General features: G+C 38.4%; 2 protein-coding genes across 2 annotated transcripts in view; one reads left to right on the forward strand and one right to left on the reverse strand.

Annotated features, from left to right (window-relative positions):
- Riox2 (ribosomal oxygenase 2) overlaps positions 1-6,330 on the forward strand; it is a 47,467-nt gene extending 41,137 nt beyond the window's left edge. The window contains exon 10 of the mRNA XM_058582913.1: positions 6,178-6,330. Within this exon, the coding sequence (XP_058438896.1) occupies positions 6,178-6,267 (90 nt within the window). The 3' untranslated portion in view covers positions 6,268-6,330. The remainder of the gene's footprint in view (positions 1-6,177) is intronic.
- Positions 1-12,785, reverse strand: part of Crybg3 (crystallin beta-gamma domain containing 3) — a 119,195-nt gene that overhangs the window by 17,441 nt on the left and 88,969 nt on the right. The window lies entirely within an intron of this gene.

Below are 12,785 nucleotides of genomic sequence, written 5' to 3' on the forward strand. Positions count from 1 at the left end.
AGGGTCACTCAGGTAATAATTATTAATGGTGGAGTCAGGACTTGACCCAAAGTCTGTCAGACACCAAAGCAAACTCTTTACAAGGAACTATAATTCTTCTTACAAAACCTTTCATTTGGTTTAGAAAATCAGTTTCAAAATAGAACTATCTTTCTTAACTGAATTTTATTCTTTTTAAGAAATATTGTAATACATTTTAAAAAGAATAAGTAGCACAGTATATGACCATGTGCTCTAGATCCTGAAATATTACATTTTAATTTTACTTCATTTGTATTTCATATTTATTTTTAATTGATGCATAATATGTACCTATTAATGGGGTACACTGGTAATTCAATATATATATATATATATATATATATATGATGTGCAATGAGCAAATCAGGGTTATTAGTATTTCCATCTCCTTAAACATTTATTACTTGTGTTGGGAGCCATTGAACTCTTCTCTTCTAGTTCTTCATAAAACATATAATAAATTACTGTAAACCAGTCAAACATATATGAAATTTTGTATCCAAAAAAGTTTTTGGTACCAGAGATTGAACCCAGAGGTACTTTAACCACTGAGCCACATTCCCTGCCCTTTCTTGTATTTTATTTAGAGACTTAGCGCTTGTTGAGGCTGGCTTTGAACTTGAGATTCTCCCACTTCAGCCTCCCTAGCTGCTGGGGTTATAGGTGTGGGCCACTGTGCCTGGTTGTATCAAAATTTTAAATAAATAAAACATACCAAATATAGTAAAAAATAAGACCCCTCTTTGCCCTTCCCTCTTCCTTTGCCTTTCCCTAGAGGTACCCACTATATTGAAGTTGCTGTGGCTTCTTCCAGCTCATATTTTTATACTTCTAGTTATGCATCCTTTGTTTTTAAAATTTCCAGAAACATATGTTACTCAAACAACCTTTAGCAACCTTTTTTTTTCAATTGTGTTTGAAATTTACCTGTTCATGTAACTAGCTTTCCGTTCCCTGCTAATCATATGTTGTACTGCTTTCTCTTGCATGAATGTGCTGTGGCTTGTTTCACCCATCAATGCTGCAAATGCTGCCCTCATTTCCCCCCTATCATAACCGATGCTTCTTTCACTAGCTGTACAGGAATAATCCCACTTCTCTGCAACTAAATCAGATTTTGTTATTTTTAAATGTTTGTATGTAAAATAAGGTAATGTTACCTTGTTACTGATTTAATTTATATTTCCGTGAGTGTTAGTGAGGTTGACCATCTTTGTATGAACCAAGCCATCTTCTTCTATGAAATATTTATATTCTGTCAAATTTCTGTCAATTTAAAAATGGATTTTTAAATTGAAAATCCACAGATTTTTTGAAAGACTGCTTGAAAGAGCTCATTTTAAATTTGGTACAGTAAACTTTTGTGAATTATCTGTACTACAAAGATATTCTCTCGGTTTGTATGGCTTATTATACGTAGCAGGCTGAATAATCCCTCCCTACTCCCTCTTCAGAATCCTAATTCTACAAATATGGTATGTTATCTAACACAGTAAATGGAACTTCAAAGAAAGATAAAGAATTAAGGATCTTAAGACAGGAACATCAGTCTGGATTATTCAGGTAAATACATATAGCGACAGGTATCCCTGTAACAGAGAGACAGGAGGGTCCATAAGAGTGAGTTTGGAGGGATGCACTTTGAAGATGGAGAAGGCATACAGTCAAGAAAAGCAGCTGACCTCTGGAAGCTGGAAAAGGTAAACCAATGCATTAGCCCCTAAATATTCCTAGGAAGAACTTGGCCCTGTCAATACCTTCAGTTTACCTGCAGGAAGATCCATTTCTGGCTTTTGACAACCATAACTATAAGGTATTATATTTCTGGTGTTTTAAGCTAGTAAATCTGTAGTAATTTTGTTACATCAGTGCTATGCTTTGAATGTCCCCACTAAAACTCATGTTGAAATTTGATTCTCAACATCAGGCCCTCAAAGGCTTGAACCTCAATCCAACTATGGTATTTGGAGGTGATTAAAGTGAAATAAAACCATAAGGGTGCAGCCCTAAACCAACAGGACTGTGGCTTTATAAGAGGAGGAGGAGAGACCTGAGCTAGGGAGCTCAGTTCCTCTCCCCATGCAATGCTGTGCTCTGTCTTGGGGCTCTGCAGAGTCCGAACCAGCAAAGACAACTTACCAGATGTGGCTGTATCTTGAGCTTTCCAACTTTCAGAAGAACCATAAGCCAAGTAAACTTTTTTACATATAAATTACCATGTCTGGGGTGTTCAGTTATAGCAACAGAAAATAAATTGGGACAAACAGCAACAAGAAACTACTATGCATTTTCTTACTAACCAATGCTTTTGGTGTTTAAAAGAAATTGATCCTATTTCAAGATCATTAGAATAGTTTCTTATGTTTTCCTTTAAGTTGTAAGGTTTACTTCCCACTTTTAGGTTGTGTTTCAAGTTCAGTAATGTTCTAACTATCGTTTTCCATGTAAAGAGCCAACTATACTAACACCATTTATTTAACAGTTCATAATAGCTACATTGTAAGGCTCTCTGTGTCATCTTCCATGTTTTGGTATTATGTAAGGCAGTTTCTATGCTACTTACCCTATTCCACTGTTTCACAGGTTTTTCCTTGCACTAGTATCCAAAACCTTAATTATTACTGCTGCATAATGACTATGCATTTGCTAAGATAATTAATCCTACCTGTTATCCTAAAAATTATTGTCATGATTCTGGACCCATTCTTTTACAAATTAATTTTAGGATAATTAGCTACTAATTGTGTGTGTGTGTTGTCATACTTTATCCACCCCCACCACCAAAATAGACAAAAAGTTGTAAACACTTTGGAAGTGTATTGATTTGGGGGGAACCATACCTTTGAAATTATTGTCTTTTCATCTAAAACACAATCTTACTCCACCTTTTATGTACTTTTGATACAGCTTTTATAATTTGCTTCAGAAAGGGCTTATTGTCTTATATTAGGTTTATTCCTATGTACCCTGTAGTTTAATTGCTACTTTTCTTGTATCTATCTACTTTAAGTATGCACATTAATCCCAATAACTTATTTGTAGATGCTCTTGACAGTCTTGTTTTTTCCACTATACTTTTCTTTTTGTTTTTTGTTTGTTTCAATCTTATAAATTGGCCAGGACTACAGAGTACTGTGGAGTACAGGTGGTGATAGCAAAGACCTTTGTCTTCTGCCTGAATTTAAAGGAACTGCTTCAAATGTCTCACTAGCAGGGGGATGTTTACTGTAGATTTATGCTGGTGTTCATGTTCACAATGTATAAAATCGTACTTTTGATGATATACAGGTTCAGTTTAATATCAACCAAATTCTTCTACTCTTTATAAACTCATAGCATCCTTTTGCTCTAGGGCTGGATTTTAAAATCTTCCTATATTTGGGGCTGTGTCTCTTATTCAGTACTCTTGCAGAGAATGAATCACTCTTGTTAACTCTTATTACACCTCTTAAGATCATTTATGTCATCAGTCATAATTTCATATTCAGGTTTTCAACAGTCTCTTGTTATGTTTCTTTGACTCTGTCTGCTTATAGCTGCCAAGACAGGATTATTACTTCAAAGAAGGCCAAACTTCTATGCCAAACCACCACAGAGACATCAGAGAAGCAATGTGCAGACTACTGCTCCCATGGCAACACAATAAAAGCAGGTTACCCAACACACTATTGGGCCAATATTTATTATGCCTTACACTGTAGTTTGAAGCATTCACTTCCTTCTTGGATCAATCAAGAGCTGCTTAGGTTTCCTGCTCTCATTTATTATGTACCCATTATTCTTTTAATATCCAGTTTGACTTTAAAGCATTTCATTAGTAGCTGGCAGCTGTAAATTATGTTTTTTGAAAAAACAAACAAACAAACAAAACACTTTTCCACCCTCCTGTGACTTCCAAATCTACCAGTAGAACATTGTAAGTAGATAAGATACAAGTCCACTGCAAGTTCAAAGTACAACCCCTCTTATGGAAAGAACTGAAGTAGACCAACAAATTGTATACAAGTACTGCTTACATAATTTTAGGCAAGAATAAATTAGCTTACTTAGTGTATTTATTAATGGATTCTTGACATCTTTATGGGCCATGTACTAAGCAGAGGTGACCAAAATGTAAAAGAATTTAAGCTACAAATAAATACAGAACTTGCCTTAAATGACTTTACAGGTTCCACAGTTGTGATAAAAGTAGAAAGTTTAAAGCATCTTGAGATTCAGTGAAAGAATATTCAGGGCAGATAAATATCACTTCAAGAAACTGTCTCAGGAGGCTGAGACAGGAGGATCACAAGTTCAAAGCCAGCCTCAGCAAAAGCAAGTTGCTAAGCAACTCAGTGAGACCCTGTCTCTAAATAAAATACAAAATAGGGCTAGGGATGTGGCTCAGTGGTTGAGTGCCCCTGAGTTCAATCCCCAATTACCACCTCCCTCACCCCAAAAAATAAGAGAGAGAGAAAGAAATGTGGATCACTGAAAGGTTCTTAGAACTGGGGGTCCTTTGAATTAGGTCTTAAATGATTAAAAGAGGAGAAAGAAAAAAAGGTGTTTTATGTTTCCACATAAGCGATACAAAATAAGAGATAGTTGAAGCAAGGCATTGGGAGTGGGTAGTGGTAGCTTTGTAAACAGGACACATGAAGGAGAATGAGAAATAATATTGGGAAAAGTAGGTTGGACTTGACCTTAGAGTCTAGACTTTATTAGAAGGTTATATGTCCAAAGTTGCAAACAGGAAGAACTGAAGAAGAAAGGGCCCGAAGGAATAAAATTAGTGAAGTGACCATAACAATTGTTTGGAAAAGACAGAATAAAGCTCTATACTTAAGATAATGGAAAAAAAAAAAAAAAAAACATTACATAGATACACACACCCACACCCACACCCCTCCATCTCTATCCAATGCTTAGCTACTAATTGTGTGTTAGAAATCATGAAAAAGATTGATTCTTTTTGATTAGAATCAATTGATTCTATTGATTCTACATGAAAAAGGTAGAATCAAAGGTGAATACTAGTTTTATGAGCAGATGATGGAGTAATAGCAAATGTATTCAACAGAAATAGGGAATAAAAGATGAAAAAATCTAAAAGGGAAAATGGGATACTGCTAGAACTTACTGAGAAAGACCCACTTGGAATCTAGGAATGGGACTCAGGAAATAGTAGACTTCCTGCTTACTCTATAGATCTGGGAATCATGTGCATTGACAGAGGAACAGAGGTGAGAGCCAAAGTTATGATAATGGGAATTTTCAGGTACAAGAAAGAAAAGGCCAAGAACAGATCTTTGGAAATTTCTATACTTTGAGGGTCCAGGAGGAAGAAGATATTTGAATTTTATGATAGTGGGCTCACTGTGCTATGTAATTCTCCTTTAATTTTGTATTAAGTAGTTAGCACAGATTTGGTACCCGGTAGTGGTTAATACTTTTGGTTGAATAAACAGATATGAAATGCATATTCAGTATTGTTCTCATTGTACAGCATTAATAATATCTTTGGTCAAGTAGAAAACCCTTAAACTTCCTTTTCCTCAGTTACTAATCAGTTTTCTTTTTCTTTCCTGCAATTTGTACTCATAGTCCAATTTTCACCTTTGGCCTTTTGTCATCTTGTTGCTCTTTTACACACAGCATGATTAATGCTAAATATAGAAGTCTTTGGTTTCAGACCCAACAAAACACTTAAGCTTCAGTATTCACTCCCTTTCATCTTAAAAGATCTTTTTGTAACCGGTGTTAAGCACAGTTAGTTACCAAAACAAGGCTGGTTGAAAACCTTAAAGAGAAATAAACCAATAGAAACCCACTCCCAAATGGTTTGAAATTCATACTTAATTGTATAAACCAATGCATAATTTTCTAGAAATATAATCATGTCTTATAAACATCCTGATGAAAACCTTGTTGATTTCATTATTAGGCCATTATTAATTTGATTTTACTTTTCTCAAACATAGCTCCATTGAGTTTCTCAAAATAAAATTAACCAATAATTTTATAATTCCAAATGAATTCCAAGAAGGGATTATGGACCATATTCTGGGGTAAGTTCCTCTACTGGTCTACCATATACTTCATCTGACAGCCACCAAACTATCCTCATGCTTTCACTAAAAATTAATCTCAACAATCTTTTTCTTTTTCTTTTTAAAGGAAGTTAGTGCTTTCACAAAGGCAGAAGGAGGCACCAGCAAGGTAGAGGGAACTGTGACCACGCACAGAGCAGTCCCAGCGGCCTGCTGAGGGGCAGAGCCGCCCCCCACCCCCCGCGCCTGCCAGGTAGGTGGAACTGTGACCACGGACAGAAAAGGCCCAGTGGCCCGCGGCGGGACAGAGCTTCCAATCACTCCTGCAAGGTAGGCAGGCCTGCGACCCTCCAACAGAAGAGGAGCAGCGGCCTGCTGAGAGGCAGAGCCGCCCCCTCCCCCTGCACCGGCAAGGTAGAGGGAACTGTGACCACGCACAGAGCAGGCCCAGCGGCCTGCTGAGGGGCAGAGCCGCCCCCCACCCCCCGCGCCTGCCAGGTAGGTGGAACTGTGACCACGGACAGAAAAGGCCCAGTGGCCCGCGGCGGGACAGAGCTTCCAATCACTCCTGCAAGGTAGGTGGGCCTGCGACCCACCAGCAGAAGAGGAGCAGCGGCCTGCTGAGAGGCAGAGCCGCCCCCTCCCCCTGCACAGGCAAGGTAGAGGGAACTGTGACCACGCACAGAGCAGGCCCAGCGGCCTGCTGAGGGGCAGAGCCACCCCCCACCCCCCGCGCCTGCCAGGTGACCACCGACAGAAAAGGCCCAGTGGCCCGCGGTGGGACAGAGCTTCCAATCACTCCTGCAAGGTAGGCGGGCCTGTGACCCACCAGCAGAAGAGGAGCAGCGACCTGCTGAGAGGCAGAGCCGCCCCCTCCCCCCAGCGCCTGCAAGGTAGACGGAACTGTGACCACAATCAGAACAGGCCAGACCTGCAACCGAGAGACAGAACAGGCCCAGTGGCCTGAGGAAGGGTAGAGCCGCCCCCCCCCCCGCGCCTGCAAGGTAGGCGGACCTGTGACCCACTGGCAGTACAGCCCCAGAGGCCTGCAGAGGGGCAGTGCCGCTGCCTGCGCCTGCAAAGTAGACAGAACTGTGACCACCGACAGAACAAGCCTAGTGGCCCGCAGAGGGACAGAGCCGCCGCCCGCGCCTGTGAGGGAGACTTTGCAACTATACAAGACCAATATAAATATATAGGGGGAAAATTCAATAGCACAACAGTTTCACCAAGTAGAAAGGAACGCGAACAGTATGAAGAGACAAGGAAAGAAAGGACCACAAGCATTGCAGGTCAACTCAACGTTAGAAGAGGTAATAGCTGCAGCAGATGGAATGTCAGATAAAGAATTCAGGATATACATGCTTCAGATGATCTGGAGTCTCAAGGAAGACATCAGACAGCAAAATCAGACAATGAAAGATCACTTCAACAATGAATTACATAAACAAATCCAAGAAGCAAAAGATCAACTATACAGGGAGATAGAGGTTATAAAAAACAAACAAACAGAAATCCTAGAAATGCAGGAAGCAATAAGCCAACTTAAAAACTCAATTGGGAATACTACCAGCAGAGTAGAACACTTAGAAGACAGAACATCAGACAATGAAGATAAAGTATTTCAACTGGAAAAGAACATAGACAGCTCAGCAAGACTGTTAAGAAACCATGAGCAGAACATCCAAGAAATATGGGATAACATCAAGAGACCAAATTTAAGAGTCATTGGGATACAGGAAGGGACAGAGTTTCAAACCAAAGGAATGAGCAATCTATTCAATGAAATAATATGAGAAAACTTCCCAGACTTGAAGAATGAGACAGAACCCCAAATCCTAGAAGCCTACAGGACGCCGAATGTGCAAAATCATAAGAGACCCACACCTAGACACATTATAATGAAGATGCCCAACATACAGAATAAGGAGAGAATTTTAAAAGCTACAAGAGAAAGGAAGCAGATCACATTTAGGGGTAAGCCAATCAGGATAACAGCTGATCTTTCAACACAGACTCTGAAAGCTAGAAGATCCTGGAATAACATATTTCAAACACTGAAAGAAAATGGGTTCCAACCAAGAATTGTGTTTCCAGCGAAATTAAGCTTCAGGATGGAAGATGAAATTAAAACCTTCCACGATAAACAAAAGTTAAAAGAATTTGCAGCTAGAAAACCATCTCTTCAAAACACCCTTGGCAAAACATTACAGGAAGAGGAAATGGAAAATAACAATGAAAACCAACAGTGGGAGGTAGGACACTAAAGGGGGGAAAAAATCAAAGAGGAAAACAAACCATGTTTAGTAACATAAATAAACAAATATGGCTGGAAGAACAACCCATATCTCAATAATAACCCTAAATGTTAATGGCTTAAACTCACCAATCAAGAGACACAGGCTAGTAGAATGGATCACAAAACAAGACCCAACAATCTGCTGCCTACAGGAGACACATTTGATAGGAAAAGACATACATAGGCTGAAGGTGAAAGGTTGGGAAAAATCATATCACTCATATGGACTTCGGAAACAAGTAGGAGTATCCATACTCATATCAAATAAAATAGATTTCAAGCCAAAGTTAATCAAAAGGGATAAAGAGGGACACTACATACTGCTCAAGGGAACCATACACCAACAAGACATAACAATCATAAATATATATGCCCCAAACAATGGTGCAGCTATGTTCATCAAACAAACTCTTCTCAAGTTCAAAAGTCTAATAGACCACCATACAATAATCATGGGAGACTTCAACACACCTCTATCGCCACTGGACAGATCTTCCAAACAAAAGTTGAATAAGGAAACTATAGAACTCAATAACACGATTAATAACCTAGACTTAATTGACATATATAGAATATACCACCCAACATCAAGCAGTTACACTTTTTTCTCAGCAGCACATGGATCCTTCTCAAAAATAGATCATATATTATGTCACAGGGAAACTCTTAGACAATATAAAGGAGTAGAGATAATACCATGCATCCTATCTGATCATAATGGAATGGAACTGAAAATCAACGATAAAAGAAGGAAGGGAAAAGAATACATCACTTGGAGAATGAACAATAGGTTACTGAATGATCAATGGGTTATAGAAGACATCAAGAAAGAAATTAAAAAATTCTTAGAGATTAATGAAAACACAGACACAACATATCGGAATCTATGGGACACATTGAAAGCAGTTCTAAGAGGAAAATTCATTGCTTGGAGTTCATTCCTTAAAAAAAGAAAAAAACCAACAAATAAATGATCTCATACTTCATCTCAAAATCCTAGAAAAAGAAGAGCAAAACAACAGCAAAAGAAGTAGAAGGCAAGAAATAATGAAAATCAGAGCTGAAATTAATGAAATCGAAACAAAAGAAACAATTGAAAAAATTGACAAAACTAAAAGTTGGTTCTTTGAAAAAATAAACAAAATCGACAGACCCTTAGCCATGCTAGCGAAGAGAAGAAGAGAGAGAACTCAAATTACTAACATACGGGATGAAAGAGGCAATATCACAACAGACACTTCAGAAATACAGAAGATAATCAAAAATTATTTTGAATCCTTATACTCCAATAAATTAGAAGATAGTGAAGGCATAGATAAATTTCTTAAGTCATATGATCTGCCCAGATTGAGTCAGGAGGATATAGACAACCTAAACAGACCAATATCAATTGAGGAAATAGAAGAAACCATCAAAAGACTACCAATTAAGAAAAGCCCAGGACCGGATGGGTATACAGCAGAGTTTTACAAAACCTTTAAAGAGGAACTAATACCAATACTTTTCAAGCTACTTCGGGAAATAGAAAAAGAGGGAGAACTTCCAAATTCATTCTACGAGGCCAACATCACCCTGATACCTAAACCAGACAAAGACACTTCAAAGAAAGAAATCTACAGACCAATATCTCTAGTGAATCTAGATGCAAAAATCCTCAATAAAATTCTGGCCACTCGGATACAAAAACTTATCAAAAAAATTGTGCACCATGATCAAGTAGGATTCATCCCTGGGATGCAAGGCTGGTTCAATATACGGAAATCAATAAATGTTATTCACCACATCAATAGACTTAAAAATAAGAATCATATGATCATCTCGATAGATGCGGAAAAAGCATTTGACAACGTACAGCATCCCTTTATGTTCAAAACTCTAGAAAAACTAGGGATAACAGGAACATACCTCAATATTGTAAAAGCAATCTATGCTAAGCCTCAGGCTAGCATCATTCTGAATGGAGAAAAATTGAAGGCATTCCCTCTAAAATCTGGAACAAGACAGGGATGCCCTCTCTCACCACTTCTGTTCAACATAGTTCTCGAAACACTGGCCAGAGCAATTAGACAGATGAAAGAAATTAAAGGCATCAAAATAGGAAAAGAAGAACTTAAATTATCACTATTTGCAGATGACATGATTCTATACCTAGCAGACCCAAAAGGGTCTACAAAGAAACTATTAGAGCTAATAAATGAATTCAGCAAAGTGGCAGGATATAAAATCAACACGCATAAATCAAAGGCATTCCTGTATATCAGCGACAAATCCTCTGAAATGGAAATGAGGACAACCACTCCATTCACAATATCTTCAAAAAAAATAAAATACTTGGGAATCAACCTAACAAAAGAGGTGAAAGACTTATACAATGAAAACTACAGAACCCTAAAGAGAGAAATAGAAGAAGATCTTAGAAGATGGAAAAATATACCCTGTTCATGGATAGGCAGAACTAACATCATCAAAATGGCGATATTACCAAAAGTTCTCTATAGGTTTAATGCAATGCCAATCAAAATCCCAACGGCATTTCTTGTAGAAATAGAGAAAGCAATCATGAAATTCATATGGAAAAACAAAAGACCCAGAATAGCAAAAACAATGCTAAGCAGGAAGTATGAATCAGGCGGTATAGCGATACCAGACTTCAAACTATACTACAGAGCAATAGTAACAAAAACAGCATGGTACTGGTACCAAAACAGGCGGGTGGACCAATGGTACAGAATAGAGGACACAGAAACCAATCCACAAAACTACAACTACCTTATATTTGATAAAGGGGCTAAAAGCATGCAATGGAGGAAGGATAGCATCTTCAACAAATGGTGCTGGGAAAACTGGAAATCCATATGCAACAAAATGAAACTGAATCCCTTTCTCTCGCCATGCACAAAAGTGAATTCAAAATGGATCAAGGAGCTTGATATCAAATCAGAGACATGCCGTCTGATAGAAGAAAAAGTTGGCTCCGATCTACATACTGTGGGGTCGGGCTCCAAATTCCTCAATAGGACACCCATAGCACAAAAGTTAATAACTAGAATCAACAAATGGGACTTACTCAAACTAAAAAGTTTTTTCTCAGCAAAAGATACAATAAGAGAGGTAAATAGAGAGCCTACATCCTGGGAACAAATCTTTACTCCTCACACTTCAGATAGAGCCCTAATATCCAGAGTATACAAAGAACTCAAAAAATTAGACAATAAGAGAACAAACAACCCAATCAACAAATGGGCCAAGGACCTGAACAGACACTTCTCAGAGGAGGACATACAATCAATCAACAAGTACATGAAAAAAAGCTCACCATCTCTAGCAGTCAGAGAAATGCAAATCAAAACCACCCTAAGATACCATCTCACTCCAGTTAGATTGGCAGCCATTATGAAGTCAAACAACAACAAGTGCTGGCGAGGATGTGGGGAAAAGGGTACACTTGTACATTGCTGGTGGGACTGCAAATTGGTGCAGCCAATCTGGAAAGCAGTATGGAGATTTCTTGGAGAGCTGGGAATGGAGCCACCATTTGACCCAGCTATTCCCCTTCTCGGTCTATTCCCTAAAGACCTAAAAAGAGCATGCTACAGGGACACTGCTACATCGATGTTCATAGCAGCACAATTCACAATAGCTAGACTGTGGAACCAACCTAGACGCCCTTCAATGGATGAATGGATAAAAAAAATGTGGCATTTATACACAATGGAGTATTACTCTGCATTAAAAAATGACAAAATCATAGAATTTACAGGGAAATGGATGGCATTAGAGCAGATTATGCTAAGTGAAGCTAGCCAATCCCTAAAAAACAAATGCCAAATGTCTTCTTTGATATAAGGAGAGTAACTAAAAACAGAGTAGGGTCGAAGAGCATGAGAAGAAGATTAACATTATACAGGGATGAGAGGTGGGAGGGAAAGGGAGAGAGAAGGGAAAATGCATGGAAATGGAAGGAGACCCTCAGAGTTATACAAAAGTACATACAAGAGGAAGTGAGGGGAAGGGGAAAAATAATATAAGGGGGACAAACGAATGTCAGTAGAGGGAGCAGAGAGAGAAGAGGGGAGGGGAGGGGAGGGGAGGGGAGGGGAGGGGGGATAGTAGAGGATAGGAAAGGCAGCAGAATACAACAGACACTAGTATGGCAATATGTAAATCAATGGATGTGTAACTGATGTGATTCTGCAATCTGTATATGGGGTAAAAATGGGAGCTCATAACCCACTTGAATCAAATTGTGAAATATGATATATCAAGAACTATGTAATGTTTTGAACAGCCAACAATAAAAAATTAAAAAAAAACACAAAGGCAGAAGGAAGAATATTCAAAAATTATTAAAATTTCATTATCTCTGATAATCTCCAAAATCTGGTAATAGAGAACATGTTATGAGTTCAATACATCTAAGGTAGATCACATTTTTC

Source organism: Marmota monax, unplaced genomic scaffold, assembly GCF_021218885.2.
Source record: "Marmota monax isolate L192 unplaced genomic scaffold, Marmota_monax_Labrador192_F-V1.1 WCK01_AAM20220418_F8-fsc00053, whole genome shotgun sequence".
Classification (NCBI taxonomy): domain Eukaryota; kingdom Metazoa; phylum Chordata; class Mammalia; order Rodentia; family Sciuridae; genus Marmota; species Marmota monax.